This window comes from Corvus hawaiiensis, chromosome 4 (genome assembly GCF_020740725.1).
Source record: "Corvus hawaiiensis isolate bCorHaw1 chromosome 4, bCorHaw1.pri.cur, whole genome shotgun sequence".
NCBI classification, from domain to species: domain Eukaryota; kingdom Metazoa; phylum Chordata; class Aves; order Passeriformes; family Corvidae; genus Corvus; species Corvus hawaiiensis.
Window position 1 is genome coordinate 50,556,767 of NC_063216.1, and position 25,265 is coordinate 50,582,031.

At 38.0% G+C, this 25,265-nt stretch overlaps 1 protein-coding gene across 5 annotated transcripts in view; it reads right to left on the minus strand.

Moving 5' to 3' along the window:
• Window positions 1-1,650: 1,650 nt before the first annotated feature.
• PPHLN1 (periphilin 1) overlaps window positions 1,651-25,265 on the minus strand; it is a 64,754-nt gene continuing 41,139 nt past the window's right edge. For all 5 annotated transcript variants that reach the window (XM_048300246.1, XM_048300245.1, XM_048300247.1 and 2 more), the window contains one exon: window positions 1,651-1,943. In XM_048300246.1, the coding sequence (XP_048156203.1) occupies window positions 1,734-1,943 (210 nt within the window). In that variant the 3' untranslated portion in view covers window positions 1,651-1,733. The remainder of the gene's footprint in view (window positions 1,944-25,265) is intronic.

The following is a 25,265-nucleotide window of genomic DNA, read 5'->3' on the forward strand; positions in this document are numbered from 1 at the left end:
TAACAATGGAGATTTTTAATCAAAAATATATTACACACAGTTTTATTATTTTTTCCCATTAGCATTTCTAACCCAAAGTAGAAACTCAGGTGTAACATCCTGAAGGCTCTCAGTCCTGAAGGCAAGTAGAGAAGTGCTGTAGTTATGCTTCAGCATCAGAGAAGACTTTGACTGATCTCAATAAACCAGGTTGTTGCCAGAAGGGGTGGTGGGTCAGGTCTCACTACTATGTCACAACAGCTTGCCTCTCCTCCCCTCTCTCCCTTGCCAAATTATCATCCTGTGGGATTCATGAGCTGATTCCCACTCACTGTGCAGCCCACACAAGTGGTCCCAGCTGCTAACAAGGGTAGTAGCTGTAGATCATCTCCTTTGAGCAATGTGAACTCTTAGAAAACAAGAAAAGCCAACTGCAAAACCTCCCCTTACTGACCTGAGAACTAACCAGGCATCTCAGGAATCTGATGCAATGCATATTTAATACACCACATCAAGATTTGCATGTGTAAGATGCTGTGACACACAGAGTACCTTGTACATGCAAAATCATTGCTATTTCATTTATGTTTCTGCACACCATTCTGATGAAATCTGGAAATAATGAGTTATTAGTCCTTTTACAGAGTTTCATATGTTCTAAATGCAAGTGTATACAAAACAATCATGCTTATACTTACCTCTTTGTGATTATGACTCAAGTTACCCCTTTCCTAAAATGTTCACCAAAAAACCAGTATCTTAATAAATGTATTAAATTGCCTGGATTTCACTGAGAGCCTCTTGGCTTTCTTCAACCACTGTTCTGGAACTGCAAGTTGTTCTGTCTTTCACTGCCCACTTCCCTTGCCATCCTCGACACCCCAATTCCTGCTCCTTCTTGAAGTTGGAAATGAAGATTACACACAGCTTCCTTATAGTTAAAACTAATGGATGAAAAGGCTTGAGAAGTTGTAAGTGGGGAGAGGGACAGAGTAGGAAAAGGGACCTTACCCTGCTCAGTGGCTGCCTGCAGCTACATTCTGTACAGTGTAGTCAAAAACAGAGCAAATAGTAACAAAAAATGGAATCCATCCTACATAATACTGCTTACTAGTAATGAGGCATGATATGGAAAACACCAAAACCTAAAAGGCATTTGCAGAACCTGCGATTAGAACAAAAATACAGCACTTCTTACATCAAGTAGTTAATTGTTCTGGCAGTCAGAGACTAGAGATAACCCCTAGTGTAATTTTATAGAATGAATCTGAATTTTAAAATTAAACCGGAATAAATAATTTAAATCATAATTGTGACCAATTTTGCAAGTTTTCCCTTCCTATAGTATGTATAAGACATATTTGTGCATAACTTGAGGAATGAGAGCAGCTTCGTGTAATTTTAATAAAAAATACAATGTTTCAAGTTACTTGTAAGCATCAAAACATAAGTGTACAGACGTCAGACTGATCATTTTCTCCAAGGTAACCGTGTAGAGGCTTCAAAAACAGTTTGTTGCTTTACAGGACTTTTGAAAAGAACGTCCTTTCAAAGGAATACATGACAACAAGAACCAGTAGGAAGAATACAATCGTGGAGACCACAGGGGACAAGGGAACAGCCACCTGAGCCATTACAAAGGAGCACAGGCCTTGGGTTCAAACCTTCAACAAGAGCTCCTCTTTCCCCGCAAAAAGCAGATTTCTGTAGTATGGCAGACACAATGCAGAGGACTCAAAAGCACACTTTTGTCCTTAGTATGAGCCCTCTTTGAAAGACTCTGGTACATCTTGGTTGGCAGCATCGTACTGAGCAATGAAATGTTTGAGTTCCTCAATGCATCGCTCACCTATTTCATGCAAATTCTGCCTCAGGGCAAACTGAATGGACTTCTCTAATGATGGATCTTTATCAATTAGCATCTTCACTACCATGCCAAAGGTTTCACAGTCTTGTCTGTAGACCTAGAAACAACACATTTTAGGAAATTATTAAATGCAAGACCCTTTACACATTAGCACACCAGCAACCTCATTGAGTTAGATCCAAATGTAGCAAAGGATATTGGATATAACGTGAGTTTCAGCTGTAAAACTTACTGGCCATTTCCTCTCTCCTGACCTGTGCTAATACAAATGTAGCTAGCTCAGTGCTATCTGGATACCAAAAATAACTTTTATGGGATGAAATGCCATAAAAGAGAGATTAAGTTCCCCTTGCAGCAATATTTAATAAATAATGGTAGAGCAGAGTACAAACACTAAACCAGATTTTCTTTTCACTTCAATATATTTAAAATTAAACTCTGGAATGTCTAGCAATCTCAATCTTCATACAAAGCACAGATAATTTAGTTTGTTATCTTTCCTAATACTTTAAATACAAGTTGTGTTTAAATAATTTCACCAAATTTTGTTTGTTTTATATGTGTTTCTTGTAGAAGTCTTTGACAAAGATGACTTTAATTAGTTTGGATTGCACTGGTGATTCAGTCACTAAGGATTAAAGAAGTCCTGGCAGTGGTTTACCTGAACCCATCTGACCTTCTCCCACAGAGAATGAAGAGTCTGCAAGTCAGTTACGCACCACATTTGAGGTGAAGTAACTTTTCATTATCACTGCAACTGTTTTTCAGCAACATATGACCACACTCTTATGCAACTTCCAAAGCAAGTCAGTGACATTAAATTTTTTTTCCAGATTCCAGCTAAGTTTATTAATCTACACACCCAGCAAAAAAAGGAACTTCCCAAAGTCTTCCAACTGCTAGATGCAGTTAATTTTCAAACCGGTTAGGCCAATTTCCATTTAGAAAATACATTAGCTTTTTGAATGAAGTAAGTTTTCTATCTCCATATATCCTTTTTTGAGGGAAAAAAGCTAAATGTTGATATTCTTCAAAGTATGATTATATTTTAGTATTGTCTGCTTGTCTTAGAACTTTTTTTTCACAGAGATGTGCAACCCTTTCCTTTCACATTTATCTGTATTGTGGACACAAATGATACAACTGTATGTAAGCAATTCCTCATGACTAAAAATTAAAGAAAATACCAAACAAAACACACCCATCTCACCCCCAATGAAAACCCACCAAAATAACCCATTCATAAGAACCAGTCTGAGGTCAGCTCAAGCATATTGATGTCCGAAAACCAGTAAAAAAATCCCAACATTCTGCACAAAACTAAACAAACACAAACTATTCTTAGAAACACAATGATTATCATGATACCTTCAATAAAGACAGTTCTTAAATGCTTAATAACATACTCTAGGTGAACAGTTTAAAATCAGACCCACTTTTCAAACACTGGATGGCAAATAAAAGGAAACCTTTAGGCAGACACTAGTCTTCAGTGGAGAGTAACAAGTCAAAAAGAAGAGTGCAGCCCAAACCAAACTTGAGCTAAACATTTTTAAGTGTGGAAATGCACATGGCATTTTCTCAGAGAGGGGTTTATAGTTCTTTGGTAGTAAAATAACAGCACAAAACCCAGACTCTGAGAGCTCATGCTCCACAGCAAGTAAAACATGGTACTTGGTAAAACAACTTCAAACAGAGAAAATCTGCATTACTTTTTTTTCTCTTCCCAAAGAAAAAGCTCAGGAAAAATCGCTGTCTCTGATTAGCCATATGACAGATGGGATTTTGCTTAACCTACCCTTTCAAGTACTTGCAGCATGCTTGCTCACACCTTCACGGAATGATTTCTGAAATGGTTTTTCTCCCCAAAGCTATTATGCGTTGGGGAAAATAGTTCATTTTTTTTTTTCTTATTGCATATCTGTTTGACCTATTTTATCACAAAGTGGTCAGACCAAGGATGTGTGAATGATCTTCCACAGGTACACAAACATAGTAACCGTGAGTCTCCAGAAGACCCTGGCACTAAGAGACAACACAGATTCATTGCCCTGCCTTCTGCATGGGGAGGCTACAACTGAAGGAAATGCTCTACTTTTCATGGGTCTTCAAACTAATGGCAAATAGTGCTGCTACTTCTCCCACACACCACAAAGAACTAACCCAGATTAAATTCTCTGACTCCTAGAATATAAGTATTAGCTTGATCTAAGCACATTTTTCTTCCAAACTCTTGCAAAAGAAGACGTGGAAGAGAATCAAGACAGCCATTGTCGTCACTGCATCTGCAGTCAGAAGTCACTCTGCCATCACAACAATCTCGAAACTAAACACCTTCATACAAGAGATGAATCTTTTCAATACTTTGTGACAAAAGACTTAAAAAAAATAAAATTTACCTAAATGAGGGGAAGAGGGCAAAAGTGGAGCAAGAAGACAGTTTTAACAACAGAAAACAAAGAAAACAGCTTAGCTCCTCTAACAATAATTGAGCAATTTTCTCTTTACAATCTTTCTGCCCCAGCTGCTAATTCTGATCCTCCTGGTACAATCTGCCTCCTTCACTATTGTGCTGATAAATCTATTTGTATAGCTGCAACATCCCAATTGTGCTGATAAATCTATTTGTATAGCTGCAACATAAATTGCATCACTGAGATGCTCCCTTTTAAAATTACTTCCCCCTCCAAGTAATGTGATTCAGTGATTCAATTCTAAAACCAGATGCATCAGCACAACTGAAAGAGCTGTGAGCCATGGTCTTAGAGTGAAAACTTCACAAACCAGTTTATACCTGAAGCCAAGGCACAACTACCAACTTTCAGAGATAAGTTACTATGCTTTACAGAAGGAAATGGAGATTATCAATTACAAGAGTATCAATACAGAATACGTCAATTACAGCTTAATGGTACAATCAACGATTTGAAAACTTTGTGAAAGCACTGAAAGCTCTTGAAAGAAGAGGATGGTGGCATGACATTAACATCCATCAGAATACAAGGAGGCTATTTCTGAAAAATAAGCTGAGAATGTGATGCTTGAGGAAGAAAGAAAACTGCAGAAAATATTCCAACCAAGCAAAAAGAGCTCTCTGTTGGAGAAAAATACTGGAAGAACTTGTGACCCAACAAGGTATGAAAAGAACCCTATCTTTAAAATTCCAGCTGATACTGATTTTGAGCTCAGACCATGGAAAGCTCATCTGTAAACATCTGGAACTAAAACCTGAAAATGATTCCATGTGTGGGGAAAGAAGAAATAACATTTTTAAAATGAAAAACAAGAAAGGGAATGATACCAGTGAACTGATTATTCTGTCTGACATATAAATCAGATAATCCTGAAAACAGCTAGAGCCACAGGGTGATCATTTACCGAGGCCCTAGCGTACATTTATTCTCTGACCTAAGTTACAGCACCAGCATAATGGAAAGAGCGTGTAAAACTTTAGTAAGCAGATGAAGGAGAAGTAGAAACAGCTGTTCTGCTTCCAAATACATGAATATATTTATTTTATATACACATGCTGTATATAGCTATATATACATGCAGTCTTGCTTTTTCTGTGCATGACAAGTATTTAAGCTGAATTCAAGTTCTTTGAAGTGTTTTCCAAAATCAGCACATCTAGCATCTGTGAGGTCAGAGGATCACAAATATGCATACTTTTGTATTATTCTCATGGAATTTTAGCTCTTCTTATTGTTACATGATAAGGGCATAGAGGCTTTGGCTGAGATCAGCCATGCCACTCTCCGTATAAGTACTTGATGCAAATATAAAGTTGTGATGCACCTGCAATATGTTAGTGAAGACACCTCATTTATTTGAGAAAGCTAAACCAAAACTTGTGCTTAGAACTGTTTAAATACAGCTGAAAGACATTTACTTCCAGACCTAGTTAGAGAAATGGAGATGTCAGTTGCCCAGGTTGGAGGTGATCATTCTGCCTAGAACTCCCCAGGCAGAATGAACTTTTGAGAACTCCCTCATCTACAACTACACCAAGTTTTCACAGTGAACTTCAAAGTGCCATCAACAATGTCCTAAGTTACATAATGTATGACACTGACATGAAAGAAATTATGGATACCACACATTCTCTTCTTCCAGCTCAGCTGTGGAATGTTAACCTCTGAACAGGAAGAAAGAGGGGCAGAAGCAAGCACATGGAGACTGCTCACGTCTTTGACTGCTATATCCCTCTTCCAGTGATAATGTAAAAATGGTTTTAGGCTTAAACCAAAGAAAAACATATTGGATGGCTTTGCTGATAGGTGAAATTATACATTTCTAGGGAATACCGTGACAACATGCCCACCACTCACTGACAAAGTCCATATAATTTTCTTTTTCTGACTAGCACAGCACCATGTTTTTCCCCAAAACTGTTCCAGAGCCACATGTGCACTTTGTGCAACAGAGCTGTTGGACAACATAAACAGTAATGACAACAAAAACTAGAACTTAAGATGTCCTCCCCTGCAAATGACTACAGGTTGCAGAAAGTTATAAGAGCAATCTTGAGCTCAAAGTCTTGCATACCTGGCCAAAAACCAGCTTTATTTCAACAGCAAGAGCAGACACGGTATTCAAAGGGGATAAAGACAAGCCTTATTTCAACCCATGCATCAAGTTTCCCCAGCTTAGCTCAATGGTCTGTGCAAAGGAAAGTTTTTTAACTTTTCAAGGTGACTCAGAACAGCTAAAACCACAGAATCTGTTCTAAACAGGCTTTGAGGAAATGGGAAACAAGAGAGAAGTTCTCTGATGATTGGAATGACTCTCTGGAAGACTGGTCCCACCAGGATAGTTAGCCTCTGTATCTCTCATGTCCATAGCTTGTAGAAAGTAGAACTGAGTAGCAAATGCGAGATGTAAATTTCTCCCGTCTCAGAAAGGACTCGAATGAATCTCCACATCTCATTTCTGGGAGAGCTGTTCTAATGGATGTGCTTTAGTTTATATGCAGGTATTAAAACATTTTCCTCTCCAGATATGGTTTTGAATGAATATGACACTATGTCACTCTTTTTGAATGCTCTTGGCTTCATGCACACACGAAAGCCTCTTCAGTTGAATTCATCCCGGGACTTGCATATGCCAAGCTTGAGCAGCTACATGCAGGAGATGAGGAAACTCCAGTGCAGAAGGGGTACGGTACTTCTGCTCACAAAGACAAGCAGGACCAGCAGACATGGTAAGGACCACATCCATTAGGTGGACAGGATGATTTAGCAAGTGAAATTGACGCCCATGATTTAATCTGTAATTTCCAACACCTTGCTCTTTTCCTCACAGCCTTTCCTGGATTTTTTGAATATTCTTAGCATTCCATACATTTCAAGATTCATCTAACACTCTCTCGCCTCCGCCAGAACTCCTCAGAGCAACACGACGCAAGCCCAGACTATCTGAGCAGCTCTGCACCATATGTACACAGCCCACCATCAGTGCCTGTGAGTCAGTACTCATCTTCAGAGATGCCTGCTCTCAGCTCCTCATCCAAGGGCCAACGACCCCCAAGGCTCAGTTAACACAGGGGAAGGAGCTGGGTTGTGGCTCAGAAGCCATGTTAAATAGCCTGCAACCTTTAGATACTAACTCACTTTGAGAAGACCCAACATGCCCAGCAATCACAATTTTGCATCTGTGATTCATGCAAGTACTCATTTAATATATTATCTTACAGAAGACAGGAGCTTTTCAGTTACTAAGAGCATATTTCCCACAAGTATCAAATACTCCATGCAAGGAGGAAAGAAGCAACATGCTCACTGGCAGTTTGATTTCTCACAACAGCAGAGCATGAACATGCAGAGCACAAGTACAGCACTAGTTTGAAAGCCATACCATGTCCATTCCAGACACTCCATGAGAAAACTGCTGGAAATTTCCCTCGATTCAGTGATGTCCCAGGGTCCCCCTACACTAGACAGAGATAACAGCTTTTGTTCTCTCACCTAAGCCATGATAGCTGGGTTGGTATAGCCCTCTGGTGGTATAAACTGGCTTCTTATTTCCCCTCCTCAGCAGACCTACAGTAAGTCTGACAAAGCACTCTTCAATTAACCAAGCCACATCTATGCCAGGTTTTCCCAGCATGGGTGAGACAGACTATGAGGTATAATTTTTCTTCTACTCCTAACTAAAAACAATACTGGAATATTTCATAATGTAGACCTAACTCTAAGCTGATTGCACATGCAGTCAAATTTGCATTTTAATTGTGCATGTAAGCTTAAGCAAATTGGGAAACTACTAAACATTGAACTGCCACTATCACGGCTTATTCTCTGTCGAAGACATCTTTTAAAAGGAATTACTACCTCTCCCCAAATCTCTTCTTTTTAATTTATTTATATGCTATCTTGGAATGTTTTTCAACCATGCAAATTTGATTTCAGTAACTTACCCAAAATTTGCTCTTCCAAACTACAATAAGTTAATCCTCTACTGAAAGAGTACAGAGAAATTTTCATCACTGCAGTGGCAATATAATTATACTGTTATGAGTACAAAATATAAGTTTATAGCTCCACGGTGCAAAGAATGCTCAGAATTGTCATTAAACCACTTGCAGACAATTTTCATGATCAAGACATTTAAAACTGATTTTCAACCAAGATGAACTAATTTTTATGGTTACAAAAAACTAAATTAACATAGAACAAATTCAATGCTTGGTTACAATAGTATACAGTTTACAATGGCATACAATTTTAAATTATAAAATATCAACAAGTGTACTCTATTCCTTTCTTAAAAACACACTAACAATTTTGCCCTGTATCCATGTAATATTTTCTGCACCCATTAATCAATGTGTTTATAGACCAACTAGATACTCATTAAAATGCAAATTGGAAGAAACAAGTTATTTAATGTATTATGTAATAATGAACAATTTCATGTTAATTTGCTTCTTACTGAAGATATGCAAAACATTAAAGTTATTTGCACTTAAATGCAGTTCTTCCTCCCTTTCCAATGAAACTTTCAAGTTCCTTTTTAGGAACTTCAATAGATTTAATCAACTTTTAGAATGTAAGCCCACCATTTTTGGCATCTAAATATCTGACAGAAAAGTCTCCTGGAAGCCCCTTGTGGAGAACAGACGCTGACAGAGCCCTCACTTTAAAAGAGACAGGAACTCAGATTTGAAGTCTGCTTTGTCCTCAAGGACCAGAACTGGCAACATGTGGGGGCAGCAGGTGAGCAAAGCACAGCAGGGACAGGTGCTGCGAGCCACAATGTTTCTGCTCAGCTGGTTTACAGCCCTTTGCTTCTAGATCACAGCATCATTCATCCCTTTGACTAAACTAATCTGATAGAGGAAATGCAGTCTGAAACAATGCCATCACAAGGCTTCCCCTACATTTAAAAGTAGAATTCTAGTATGAAAAGAGATGAAAAGCGCTCTGTAAAATTGAGGGGTGGGTGTCTGTGTTAACAGTGGCCAACTCTGCTGAGTTTACAAACACATTTTCAAGGCTGAAAACCCTGAAGAGTTGGCTTGGGTCCTAAGACACAACCCTGGTCTTTTACATGCACTGGGAAGAAAACATGCAGGCAGAATTATTTACCTGTGTGAATCCATTACCTCCAGTTTAGGCTCAAGACATCATCTAGATACTACTTTGCTTCATACCATGCCCCTCTTGACACCTGTGCAGTTACAGTGAAGCCAAGGGGTCTGAAATGGGGTGGAGCCCACCACCGCTTGGGAAAGCCCATGACTGGCTGCAGCATTCCATGGCTGCCCACATCAGCCTTCTCTGCCCACGGCTTCTGCTGTGCAGGGCTTGGCCCCTCGGCAACAATCATACCTCTGAAGAGAGGCTCCACACCTCGTCAACTCCCTTCTTCTTCCCTTCACCATCCAAACAAAAAATTACACCTTTTTGTGCATTTCCTCAATGCTTATAGAGCAATCTAAAGATTGACATACAGCTTTTGTATGACACTGTTGAGGAGACCTAAAGAACAATATAATTAAAAAGCAATAAAAAGTGAAGTCCCTCAGCAAGGGCAGTACGTGTTTAAAGCTCTGTTTACCCAAGGACAGATCTGTAGAGCAAGGCTGCATAATTCAGAACCAACACAGCAGAAGTTGGTGCTATTTAGAAAACAAGAGTTTTAATTTATGAAAACTTACAAATTCCAAATAGTTACTCATTGCTTTAAAACTACTACACTTGAGTTTTCAATAAGAAGCAAGAATTTATTTTAAATATATTGCTAGGAAATCCATGTGTTTAATATTTTTTTAATACTATGGTGGAAGATTTGACACAAATGTTTAAATGAACAAGAACTGGTACACAACAGAAATGTACACGATGATACACTTCATTTAATGCTACATTTTGGCAAGAGCAAGTGTATCATTACTTCTTCAAGAAATGCCTTGCTTAGTCAAGCAGAAGTAGCTCCCATGTGGGAGAGCAAGAACTATTATGTTACATGGTTTTACTGGAGATAATTCTTTACTAAACCAATCAGACCACATAATAACAGCATTCTAACACCAACTACAGGCTCTTGGAGACCAGTTTGTGTGTGGCCTAGATTTCATAGGCTTCTTTATAACAGATGTGTTGGATGAGGGTAGTGTTACTTCATATATTAACTTGTGTGTTCCTTAGGTAAAACAGCAGTATGAGTCTAAATTCTGCCTCTTACATGTTCTTCTTACAGAAGGTGTGTGCCCTGTGCAAGGAGATGATAAACCTGAAATCCAAAAAAATCCATTGCAATTACAATTCATCAGTTTCTAAACCTCGCTGAAAGTACTGACGATCTCTGGAAGACGTGTCAATGACATCTTTTCAGCTCATGTATAAGAATACCCAGTTGTATGTTTAAGAATGCCCTGGTACAAACAACTGTGCAGCCAAGTCCAAAAGTTGTAAAAGGGGAACTATTTATATATCTGATAATTTCTCTTTGTTCTATAATAATATGCAAACATAGAAACTGTATTTTTGTAGGAGCATAAATGAAAACAAAATCCTAAAAATTCTCCTCTCCAACAGATGCTAGAAAACTCCCATTACCTGAAATACACCAGCTCAGGATCAAACAGGAAATAATCAGCCATATGCCAAAGGAAGGGCCTCACCCTACAACTTTTTATTTATAAAATACTGAATAGATGGAAAGCCACTTCCTAAATCTGCTCCACGGTAAAGTTCTTGCTCCATCCAAAACAGGAAGGGTGAAGTTTATCTACAAAAGACTCTATGTTAATTCTCTTGTTAAAAATGCTTTAAATAATTTTCAGTTACGTCCACTGACCATAAAGGAAAGTGATATTCATTTAAGCTTCAGCAGAATGGGCTATATATTAACAGCAACAATAAAATGACAAACTAATCTTTCTTGTCATCAAAACAACACAAATATTTCATAGGAAACGTACAGTAGTTCAAAATCCACACAGACCAACTGTGTTGAAGTCAAGATCAAAAATTATGCATTTGATTTTACCCAAAACTGACTTGTGATGACTCAGTTTCCCTCAACAAAAGTTGTCCCACTTTCAACAAATATCCTCAGCTACAAATATTCTCAGATTCAACAACATTCTGCATTAAGTGGGCTAATTTTTGTTAACGGGCAAGACAGCATTTTATCCTGAGGTGTGGATTGTCTGTATTTTCTCCAATTGCACAATGAAAATAAGCAGCAATAGAAAGAAATAACTAAAAAACCCCCTTTCTTTCCAATTAAGAGCAACTCAGAGCAGATCAGTTACACAATTAACTGGCAGCAGCATTGCTAATACAAACTCAAAACTGGTGGATCTATGAGTTTAAGAACCAGTCCTTATATGAGAAAATTTCCTCCCTATCACTAGATAAAGAGCAACTTAAATTTTTTTTTTTCTTTAATGGTTAAAAATATGCTAAAGCAAGTTTGAAATTGCAAGTCAAAGGGTAGGTTTTTTCATCACACATGCAGCATAAAGAAAATACTACATAAAACAAGTAAACTACTGTATGTAATGGACAGCTTTTCAGAAAAGCAACAGCTGCAAGAAGAAAAACAATTACTTCGATTACCAACATTTTATGGCTTAGTTTATGTTAAACCTTACTGCTTCTGAAGGTTTAGAATTACTTCACACATTATATTAGCCTCACAAATCAGTTTTATTAGTACCTCAATAATGAATCAAATTTTTTTCATGTCCAAGTTACTGTCCTGCCTTTACCCTTGAAATAGTCACTCATCATTTCTTTTAAATACTCATTTCAAATGTAAAACCAAATAAATTAAAAAGTAAATTATTTTGGAGGACTTCTCTAATCTTTCCTTAGCTTGTGGATACGTATCTTTTTCTACATGCAGCTGCTATTCCCCCTTCCCAGCTGTCAGCATCCCTATGCCAGAAACCATCACCCCACTTGTTTGTGCGAACCACTAATATACAGGAGTACTTCTAAAATGAATTCTTAGGCAAAACCAGTCTGATTAGGTCACATGCTAGGACATCAGCTGGGCTGCAGGGAGGAATCTCCTATCCTGGGTGAGAAAGTGATGAGCAGCTATGGATAGCATCTAAAGAGGACATTTTTCTATAGCTTTACACTAGTGTGTCCACCTTGAGCTTATCTGGAAACACTCACTGAACTTCCACCTAATCCAGACAGACAAAGCACACAGGATCTCTGTTTAAATGTCTGCATATCTAAGTATGTAACTTCAGTCAAATACAAAATATATACAGAAACAGAACATAAAGCTGGCACAACGGCTGGGGTTGGAGCAGGTCAGAGAACCTCATGAATGAATGAAGCCTCATTTCTTACTGAAAATATGTTCATTCCTCCTATGTTTTTAACATCCAACACATGAACTATCTCTCCTTCTGAATCTGTTCCCACAATTCTAGTTATTTCCATGTCAATTTGGAAGCAGAAATCTGATCCAAAAATTGGTAAAAACAGAAAGCATGTCTCTCCCTAAAGAGAAAGTCACAAGGAGTAGAGATTAGTCTTCTATGGTTAGTAAATCATGTGTCTTAGGGCAGCGATTATCAACTGTGGTTCCAAGGGAATGTAGTACAAGTTCTTAATTTACTGAGTGGATATACCACTGACTGTATCCCACAGTACTTGGAATTAATTATTCTGTAAGTTTGGGTTACACTCATAAGCAATATTGAAGAATCACAGCGATCAGCTGGTTCAAAAGGGCTTGGAAATCACTGGTCTTTTTCATTGTGGAAAAAGAAGCCTATTTTGTACTTAAAAACATCTTCTAAGAACACTGGCTTTCTACAGTGTTTCTACTGGCTTTTCTTTACAAGCTTTTCTTAATGAGATAGTTAAGCACGGCTGCAGCATTTCAGCACAAGAACTGTTACCTATCAAACTCATTAAAGGAATGTCTGCCCTATTCAATCCAGTGTCACTGAACATTTTCCAGAAGTTGTCTGATGGGGTGGGTGAACTGACAGAAGACAGATAGGGAACAAACTTGGCAAGATATTCATATATCATGAATACACACTCATGACTTCTTGAAATGTTTGCTTGTCTTCAGATTCTGGCATCCACTGAAAAGCTTTGATTCTTTTTGAGTCTGGCTTCAGCCTGTCCTTATAAAAAGGGAGAAGAAACTGGGATCATCAAATACTGTTCTGTGTTGGGGTTTCTTTTTGAGACAGTTTTTGAGAGCTTTAGCTCTGTATTCTTCAGACAGCTTAGGGCAGCTTTCTGTGATCCCTGACACCTAGAAATTTTGCTAGCAGCATGATGCAACAAATCCACCAAGTCAAAAAATAACAGAGATATATCCAGTACTCAAGAAATAAAACTCAGAATCACAGAATCATTAAGGTTGACCTTTAAGATTGAGTCCAGCTGTAAACACAACACTACCAAGTGCACCACTAAACCTTGTTCCTAAATGCCATATCTACACATCTTTCAAATACCACCATGGATAGTGATTCCGCCACTCTACTGGGCATCCTGTTCCAATGTTCGGCAATTGTTTTGGTGAATTTTTCCTAATATCAAATCCAAACCTTCCCTGGTGCAACCTGGAGCCATATCCTCTTGTCCTGTCACTTGCTGCCTGGGAGAAGAGACTGACCCACATCTTGCTACAACCCCCTTCCAGGCAGTTGTAGAGAGTGCTAAGTTCTCCCCTGAGCCTCCTTTTCTCCAGGCTGAACAACCCCAGCTCCCTCAGCCACTCCTCGTAAGACTTGTGTTCCAGGCCCTTCACCAGCTCCGTTGCCCTTCTCTGGACATGCTCCAGCACCTCAATGTCCTTGTTGTAGTGAGGGGCCCAGAACTGGACTGGCCCCTGTACTGGTGCCCAGTACAGGGGGACAATCACTGCCCTGGCCCTGCTGGACACACTAATGCTGACACAAGGATACTAGCAGTCTAGGCTCAGTCTTCTTGGATTTACTTCTTGAAATATCCTATTTACTACAACTATAAACAGGGAGGCTGACTATGGTACCAGTATTTGTTTACTAGTAACAGCAGTAAAGCATCATGTAAATTAACAAGTCAATGAAAAGAAAAAGCTAGAACAAACCAGCAGCTGCCTCAAACTCTGACAACCTCCTCCAGGTTACAGATTCATTGAGTATCACCAGCAGCATTATGAATTATAGTCACTTCAGAGATACAGCAAATTCTGCCTCTGCCCAATACTTCAATGTGTAGAACTTCACTCTGGTAAACCACACAGACAACTGAAGGTATGGGGGAGTTGTTTAACTAAACACTTCATCAGATTTCAAATTACCACCACCATGTCGATGATTTGAAGGGATCCCCAAATAATTAGAAAATCTGTCAAAAATCTGCAAAGATACTTACTTTGCCATTTTAACCTTACCTTTAGACATACATAGGATATAGTGTGAATAGCCTAAAATAACTCACTTTACAGCAACACCAAACTAAGTAATTTCAGGTCAAACCGCTAAAACTGGGGGAAAGAGTAAGGTAATAAGGAGGTAATACAAAAGAAGATATAAACTAGATAATGAAACTGGAAACCACTGAAGTACAAATGAAAATATTTACAGAATAAAATGTACTGTTACAACAAACTTTTTATGCTGAATCTCTAAACAGAATAATAGCTGCTGCTGATAAAGTCTACTGATACTGGATTGATACAGTGTGTTTTGGATGAGAACAGCATGGAAAGAGAGCAGTGAAGTCTCTTTTGATAAGCAGAACTAAACAGTTTACTGCCCAAGATAAAGACAGGTTGCTAAAGGTCAAACACTTCAATGCAATAGCCAAAAGAAACAGTACCACACCATTTACCTTTTAACCTTACTTCATACAAAATTACCACGCGTTCTCAAAGATACAGAATACACAGAGGTTATTCGTACAAACATATCCTGAAAAATAAGGCATTGCTTCCTTCACACAGCCTTCCAGAATCCAAAGAAAAAAACCAAAAAACAAAACCAAACAAAAAAATCACAAAAAAACACCAACAAAACAAAACACAACCTCCCCCCACAACACCAGCAAAAAACCCCACAAAAAATAACAAACCAAAAATAACAAAAAATAACAAAAAAAAAAAAAAAAAAAAAAAGATAAAAAAAATCCCAAACAGCTCATGCTAATAAAGAATGAACTGTACTGTCTGGAATCAGAATTAAATTAGGAAAAAAATATTTAATTATTTAGAGCAAGCCAAATTAAATAAAAAACAACAATGAAAATGATGACATTTTCTCATTTAAATTAGAAAGTCCAGTGGGCTTTTTTTTTCCTTAAAATCACATAAAGGTTTAAACATTACAAACTTTCTATTTTTAAGTCAGCTGGTAAGGAATTTTGCTATTTCAAGGATAAGTATACACAAAGAATTTACATACTAAACAAGAATTATTTAATTTATTTATGTATTTCAGAGTACCATGGACCGTGTAAAATAATAACAGCAACTGTTCAAGGGAAAAAAAAGTTGCCTTCTCTAGGGAAAGTCAACAGTTTACACTCTTGATGAAGAAAACACAACTAAGACTTTCCATTTATTGGTTGCAATGCACCTAAACCTGATTTTAGAACTATTGCTTAGTTTTAACATAATCAATTTACTCTCTTCATATTACTTTAACTTAGTACTAATCTTTTTCACTTGTTTACGTCTTTTCTTTGTTCTCCTTAGTTCATCACTGCTCAGAAAACTGCACTGTGGACAAAGCTAAATCACTCTTCTTGTTCCAAACACCCTGCAGTTTGGCCAATAAATACCTAACAAAGGAAGCACTACTATCTCTGACTACCTTCACTTCTCCCATAATTTTATCTGAGTCCTCCCCATTCCCTTAGCAAGTATTTATTCAAGTTCTCATATAACCCTAGTAGCCCGAAAAATCAAAAATTCACTGAAAAACATTTTGAGTCAATTGAATTATGTGAACATCTTCGTATCACCTTGTGACAGAAATGCATTTACATTTCATGCATTCTATGAAACAGGAAACTACAAATAAAGGTATGCTCCATAACTGCATGGAAACATTATCTAAAGAACAGAAACACTGCCCACTATATATATTATGTACATATGCACACATGTTCTTTCAGAGCTTTAATACAGTATGTAATACAACAGCTTTAAGGAGTACAGTAAAAAACTACTTGCTTATTAGTTACACCTACCTGCTGAGTGATACACAGTGAAATCAACTGCAAACATACCAAAGAAAGTTTTTATCCTTACACGCATAAAAAACCTTACCTGACACCAGACACTGAGTGTTTATACTTGGGTAACATGCTAAATGTCCTTGCCTCTTTTAAAATCTTAGTTGATCCACAACAGACAAAACCAAGCTCAGCACTTTATCCCCAATAGACCTCTGCATATCTCAATATAACTCCTCAGCAATATGCACATATGTTTTATTAGGAATACTTAGAACAACCTTTACAGTAGATGAGATACTTCTCTTTGGGATCGCTGCTCTGCCTGCTTACTGTGACACGAGTAATGCCTACACACATTAAAAGGCTTCAGAGCCAGCTCATTATAACGGTACATGCTTTTCTGGGTAGCAAGAAGTCCATCCTACTTAAAGTAGAAAGGAGCACTCCTAAAGCACACTGGTTTTTAGTAACTTATCTGGGTCATGAGAGATCATATAACTACTTGCTTATCTTTGCTTCTGATTTTAGCAAAAACATAGTTGCAAGAAACCTCCTTCCATTTCAACATAAGAAAAAGGAAAATTGTACAATGAGCTGTAGCTATGCCTAAGAATACATTTGACAAAAACTATGAAAAGCATTAAAAAAAAACTCATCAGGGCATTTTTGAGTTATGGCTAGACCTATACTTGGGTAACCAGATTAATAATTTCATTAAAACCTCATTTTTACATTAAGTTACATTACATTTACATCCTAGTTGATGACAAATACAGTAAACTGAACAGAAGAGACAAAAGAACAGCCATGAATGGCATGTTTATCAAATTTTTTAGTAAGCGATTTCAGGTACTTGATGCAGGAACGCTGCATTTCCTGCCTTACAATTGTAGCTTCCTGCAGATGCCTCGAGGGCATCCAGAGAGGAAGACACCAAGCTGGAAGCACCTGCCTGCTCCCCACTTGTTTCTGGCACCAGAAATAGCAACGGGTTTTCTTGCATGATGTAGCGTCTCCACCCTCCAGCCAGGGAGAAACTCCACTGCAGTTGCCCATGGGCTTTAGAGCTTCTGTGGAATTAATTCTCATCTCCACCCATGTTCCCCATCTCATTCCTTCCCCCACCCTCTTGGCTGCAGTTCCTGATCTTGGCAAAAATCTTTTTTTTTTCAACTGCAAGTCCAGTCCCACCCTTGTTCATTGCTTCCCACACTCAGTTACTAACCCTACCTCTCCTGTCACCACAAATCCTTTCATCTCTTCCAGATTTCCTCCACCCTCCAATTCAGAGGTCACCTCATTCCTCAGCTAGAAATAGTTCCAAGAACTTAGGGGCCAGCTTATTTCACAACTAAATCAAAGTTTGGCTCCAACAGGCCAGTTGAAAGAGGCTGTTCTGAGGGTGTCTAGTGATGCACTAGCGCTTCCAAGCGAGTTAATTCTCAATGATTTCTGCCTGATGATTAAATAACTGTCTAAAGCAGTACTTTATGACACTGAATGTTCAGAAACAGTAGTAGCTCAACACACAACACAGGGTGGCTACTCACTTGTAGCAGCAGGCACATTTAAGGAAACACACTGAACTTAAGAGAATTAGTTAAGTAAGTGTTTGCAAATTTTTCTTTCTTTCTCTTGATCTGATTCATGGTCAGGCCCCACAAAGACTACTGTGCCAGCATAGGGAACAGTACAATACAGGGATGAAATTCCTCAAACTATGGTTGCCACCAAACTCTTTGTAACGTACAGCTGAAGTCTGCAGTGGTACAGGTTGGTTTTGATGGCAGCATTTGCTTAAGGGGGACTTCTTGATGTCTAATGGGCTGCAATCATAATATAGTCTCAACTGGAACTCATACAGTTTCTGTTACTGACTATATTCATAAAGCTTGTAACAACTAATCATCTTGGTTTATGCCTAAATTGAATTTAGCTGAAATCAAACAGTAGAGTGGAAAGATACACAGCACAGATACTCTACAATTGCACAAGATAGTTTCTCCAGGAACCCAAGTGAAGAAGAAACATAATAAAATGGGCAAATTTCCAGCTGAAGATGATCACTGAAAAGCTTGTGTCAGCATATCCTAATCTATTCATCATTTTGTGTTTAAAAATGCTTATGTCGAGTTTTTTTTTATTTAGGTAGCACGTGACCAAAAAAGTTAATATATAAATTATTTACTATACTAAGGTGGTGAACAGCTTGTGAGGTGTAATTATGGTCAAGTAAGCACGCACAGTACCCAAGTAAGGAGAACATTTCATGTTGTAATGAAACCAAGTATTTAAGCTATCTGAAGCCAGGAGAAGAGGAAAGATTGCTAATAAACAAATTAAAACTTGGAGAAACAGTATCAAACCCATCTATTAAAGGTTACTGTTGTCATTCAGAGCTTGAAGTCCAATAGTTCAGAAAATTAACGTATGAACAGTTCTTCTCAAGAAGCATGAGAAGGTAAAGAACCACAAACAACCCACGACCCACTCGATTTTGTCAGTATTCACTTTCTGTGTTTCTTTCAAGTCAGGCTGACTCTATGAGCAACTCTATTAGCCTTTCCAAGTCAAAGTACCAAGGTAAAACAGGCACACCATAAACTTTGTCCTGTGGGGAAATCTTGGCCCTTGTTTTTCTGCCCTATTTTGTGAAGCATGCCATTGTGATAGCCATACTAGAGTACGTCCAGACAACCACCGAAGACTCAAGTCACAACACCAAAGCAAACAAGAGTCAAACAAAACAGGAAAGTGATCCTTTGTGGGTCAGCAATAAATGGTGATGTGCATTAGTCATTTATACCCCAAGATAAAAATCTAATAGCCTCATAATCTTAACTTAAAGAAGCAGCACATGCATAAGCAACTTATGCAACTGTAGATTTCTTCCCCATATAACTTAGGAAATTAAACTTCAGAAAAATTCTCAATTCTGATGCCTTTTAGAACTATAAGATTACCCAGTATTTTAAAGGTTAGAGAAAATGAATAGGTATAATTTACCCATCTTTACAACATATTGAGTTTAACCTACTCAATTAAACAACTGCCAAAAGAAAGAAGACATCAGGCTAGGTGAGACACTGAGATACAGCATATAAATTTAAGAACCAGGTGACAAACACAACCTGTCACCAAAATGTCTTTGGTCACAGATGATCCTATATTTATATATGAGTCAGTGTTGTACATAAATCAGATTACAAATGGATTAGAAGACTAAACTACAAGCACTAGGAAAACTGTCATCTACAAAACAAGCTTCTGTTGTAGAAAAAAGTCTGTAAAAGACACACAAACCCCCACAAAACTGTAGATTCACACTTCAGCAGATTTTCCCTACCTACAGATTTTGTGTGTGACACTCTTCTGTTGCAGTCTATTTCAACCTCCTGAGGCCTCAAAGTACTTGCCAGAGCAGGAGAAATGGAAACCTGCTTCCATGCCAAACATCAAGTCCTTCCTGTCACCTACCTTCCTGCCACTACATTTCATTTGCCACTTTCCATGGGTTTTCACATGTTTGCTCAGTTACCACCATCCCATCATTGCATATGGTTTTATGAAATTTCCTTATGACACTGTTCCCTGTTTGGCCTATATACATCTTGTGTTAAGCACCACTCGGACTCCTGTCTTTCAGAAGATCAATGCTCAGACTGTATCAGGGATACTGATAGAGCTGATGCATAATCAGAGTGCAGGGGTAGAGATGCTAGACAGTAGTTCTTTGAGCTTGGACTGTTTCTGAGGGAATTTAAATTTCTGGATCTAGTTACCAGGTATATGGGACTGATTTTGCCCTTAGTCTGTTTCAATGCAGGAAGCAGCAAGTTTCCCTAGTTACAATGCTGAAGAGACAGTAGGTTGTAAAAATAAAAAATACTTAAAATTTTAATCTTTGGTGCAGTGAGCCTACTAAGAGATAATTTTATCTTTAATCCTTAAAAGAGTTCAAAAATAAAAACACCATTGCTAACCTACTTCTTAAATCCACCAATGCCCTTCTGTTAAAGCAAGAATAAGATGGAGATGAAGTTGGAGAGAAGCATTTTTCTATCCTCTGAATTAAATCCAAGTTATTAAAACCAACAACAAAACCCCACCACCAAAAAAAACCAAAAAAACCCAACAAACCTAACAAACAAACAAAAAACTCCAACCCACAAAAACAATAACCCTCACTCCCACAGAAACTACTGCCTTTATCAAGGCTCAGACGATTCATCATTTCTGGTTTTATCCTTCAGCATTCCCAGGAGGTTTGCTAGTGTCAATTCTGCTTATCCTTCCAAGGATCTCAACTTCTGACAGTTTTTTCAGTAGGCAATTTCTCAAAATTAATTCCTAATTATATATCATGGCCCACACAGTTTTAGTGAGTTTCTTCTCTTCCTAACACCTTTTCCAATCCTGTTGACACTCATCATCTCTTGAAACTAATCTTTCTTCTTTCCAGCCCACTCACTATTATAGTTTCCAAGTCTTCTTTCATCCTGTTTTTGTTCTTCTGGTTTCTCACAACAGAACCAGAAATTTTAAGTCAAACAATCACCACCAGCTTTTGATTGAAAAAATGCTATTAAATTAATAACTCCTTAGATTTTCACTCTGTCTGACCAAGAAGTCAATCTTGTCTTTCAGATTTGAACATGTCCTTTTTTCACATGTCCTTTGGTTTCAGCAAAGTCCAGCAATTTCATCAAGTACCTAACTACTAACCCTCTCTCATTTAAGTCTTCCAGAGATCTGCCACCAAATTGTAACACCTGTAAACAATGCCCTTTAAGAATGTCCGTAAGCAAACAATCCTCTGAGCTCTTGCAGTCTGCAGTGCTGCTTGATCACATAATGAAGTGTGGGGTATGCCCAGCCACTGCCTTGGAGGGACAACTGCTGAGATAAGGAGAGTGCTTAATCTCCCAGCAGAACTCCCCTGGAAAGGGAGCCACTTTTCAGTTATGGTGAGAAGTAGACAAACCCAGAATGCTCTCGGAGACCCTATGCAGATCCTTTGTAACCCACTGGCCTTTACCTTCTGACACCCACCTCCTGTATCCCTATAAAGCTAGCCCCCTGCCCCTGTGAGGGCAGAGAGATGCTCGTCCCTGGCTCCCCTTTGCTGGACCAATAAAGCTGCCTCGTGCAGAACGGCTACACGAGCCTCTTGTGTCTCTCTCCCTGCTCTGGCCTGGAGGCTGCCCTGCAGAGCTGAGCTGAAACCACGAGCTGACAATCACTTAAGAACTGACAGTCTCTGCACTGGCCCTCCCAGCCAGCAGCTGAGGGAAGACACCGGGCCCCGGGAAGACGATTCATTTTGGGACCATCTCCCCGGACCGGTCACAGCTTCCTCGGTCAGAGCTACTGACCCCTCACCAGCTGCCATAATGAAGTGCCACTACATCGAAAACTCTACATTTGTCAATGGGCTGAATACCCAGCATTTGGCAACTTCAAAATAATGTGATCAGTACAGGTCTAAAACTGTTTATATTAAAAAACTTAAGGCAAACATGATCTTCAATAGATAGTGGTGAAAGCTAAAGGTGAGTTACATCTAATTCAAACCTCTCTAAGAAATACCCTACTGTTACTGGATAAATGCATACATTTCTGGTATTAAATTCTCTTTAAAGTATCTCCCTATAAGCATGCATATTAAACAACTAGCACTTTTTATCAGCTTTCCAATGAAAAAAGCTGCTGGCAAAAATCTGAAATGTGGTAATATATTTTCTTATTAAACCATACCTTCAGGTGCTGAGTACAATGAGTTGCACTGCTTTTGCATATGCAGCAGTTTGTAATTATGAACACAGCAGAGCACACCAAATAACCCATTCGTGTCCACAGAAAGGGAATAGAACACAGCTGAACAAATGGAAAGTGAAGGATTACAACTTCTAAAGCATGGTGGCCCAAACACAAGAAGAGGAAAGTAGCTAAAGTTTTCATGTCCATTTACAAGTATCCTGCTTTAAACAAATGTATTTGTAAGGAGAATAAAAGAGACGATGAAGAAACTGACCAAAAGCTTTTATGTTCTCCATCTTGTAGTTTCATAAATATGAAAACACGAATTTCTAACAAATAGGTCATATTTGCAAAATTGAAAGACCCCAGCACAAAAAAAATACTTCAGGCAAGTGTGAAATATGAAGATCGAATAAGCATAACAATGTGACTGATTTGATTTTGTAATGGTAAAAAGGAAGTCTAGAATAAATACTAAAAGACAGTAGAGAAATTAGCAGGTCAGAATTAATATGAAAGAAAATGTGTCTAAGAACATGTAGAAAGAAATAAATCACTTGACTTTAGATGTAAGGAGAGGGATACTGATACAAGGAAACTAATAAACCACAAAAGGATGAAAGAAGATCATAGGCAGATGATATAATTAAGTAAAAGAGTTATCATCAATTTTTCTGAGAAGCTTAAGGCAAAATAACAAAACCTGACACAAATGTTTTCTTGATTAGGAAAAAATAAATTAACACACTTAATTACATTTAAGTAAAATAAACATAAGCTCAGAGGAGGCATGATACATACTACGCTACCAACCAAATTAGACTGATGATGATGAGCCCATCATTAAGGCCTTGTCACTGGATATTAAGCACAGAAGGTTTGAAGGACAACAGCAAAGCAAGGAGGGAGAGAAAATCTACAGATTCCCGATCTTTTACCCTCATCTAGCCTGTTACTCTTGCCTCGTCTACTCCTGTCAGAAACAAAGCATGTCTGACCTCATCCACAATCAGAAATAATCCTTTAATGTGTTTTTAGCTACTGTTCCAGTACCTTCAGCTTCGCTTAGCTCACCTACTTCTTAACTTATATTTTAATTAGGGGATTTTTTCTAACCTAGATAATTTTGCCTGAAATAAGCAACAGCACAAGCAGACCAACAAGCTAATCTAAGGAAATAGTAACCAGTTTCCCTGGCTCAGCTGAAGTGAGCTTTTCAAAAGAAAAGGTACATCCAAGGCCAGCTCTGACATCCTCCTTCATTCCGTCCTGGATTCTCATTACTCCAATTTATTAATTTACTTATTTTATTACAACTGCTAAAACTTAAGATACTTGATCTGTCACATCCAAGACTTACAAAACTTTTCCAATATAATTACCATGAGCTTATCCCTAGCCAAGATGCAGAAGCTTCATATTTACATCCTCTTTCACCTTTATACTGTTGAAGAACTGTAAAATAGTTTTGCTTGAAGCAAAACAAAACTAGCAAAGGAAGCAGGAGGGGTTGGGGGCCGGAAGGAAGTCATACAGCAAACTCCCATGCACTAAACAAACTACAGCTATTTTATTATGACAGAAATGCATGTATAATTTTGTTTGTGTTTTGTTGGTATTAAAACCAAAATTTTTTTAACAAAGTCCTTTCAATGTAAAGTATCACTTTGTGAGAGGTCAGTCTTCTCTCAGAGCAGTACCTCCAGAGAACAGAGTCCCATTAACAAGTGTTAGGTACACACAAAGACAATTCAGCTGTTGCTATATAGATCTTACCAGAACAGCAGCTAGGACAAAGAAGGGGAACAAGAAACATTTCTTCTCAAACTACACACACACTGTAACTGCTAAAACCTGTTTTTCTTACTTAATTGTAACTTCTAGGTCAGAGAATTCTAAAAAGAAAAATTAGTTAGACAGCAGATCTGGAAACAGAATTTGGACAGCCTGTTGACCCAGCCACACCCCCATTTTTCCTTCTTTCTATGCACCATAGCTATGAAGTTTCAAACACAAGCTTTAGAAACATCTCTAATTTTAAGCATCTTCCAGCAAGAAGGCTGTCCCATTAGGGTAATAGTTCATTAATACTACTGAGGACTCTTAACAAGCAATACTAATTTAGAACATCAACTAATCAGTTAGAACAGCAATTAATCTAAATGTTTAAACATTAAAAAAATATTGTTCTGCTGAACACTTAAAAACATTGGCGAACTGAAAGCATACAGTCGGCCAATAATTCCATTAAGAATAAAAAAGCATGCACGAATGTATTAATTCCTGGGCTTAATTAATTCCTAGATGCCAGAACTCTGTGGTACTGAGGGTTCAGTGTCAAATCTCATTTAGAAACTCAGAGGTTTATTTTTTGCCAGAATCAAGGAGGGTACTTGGTAAAATTGTCATTTGGTAAAATTTGTCTTCAGAAAAGAATAGATTTTCAGAGGTAATCCATGTCACTCCAACTTGAATATGCAACTTGTAAGAAACGTGGACACATAATAAGGGACTAATTAACACAGTGTTGCAGACTCGATGTCTAGACAAGATAAGACATTTCAAGAATCCCTGCTACTCATGCTCACGAAGGAAGAACAAAGAGATAGCCTTTTGTGCAACACTGATGCTGAATAGCTCCAATTATGAATTTAACATCAGGGACATACTTGTCATCACTTCCAAAAAAAACCACCACACTTCAGCACATTACATGCTAAAAGCATAAGCTGATCCTTAACCATATAAAACCAGAAACTAAACAACTCCAAAAATAATACCTTAATGCATAATGCATGCTATTAAATGCAAAAATATTTTAAAAGTGCATGAAATGGTTACATTAGGAAACTACAGACATTCATTGATCTTGACATGCAGATGGCAAAATACACTGCTATGCTGTTTTCAAGTAACCAGCCCAATCTTTTAAGCATCTCTTTAATGGGGTTCTACTTCACCATGCTCAGACAAATGTTCAGACAACATTTAATACATTA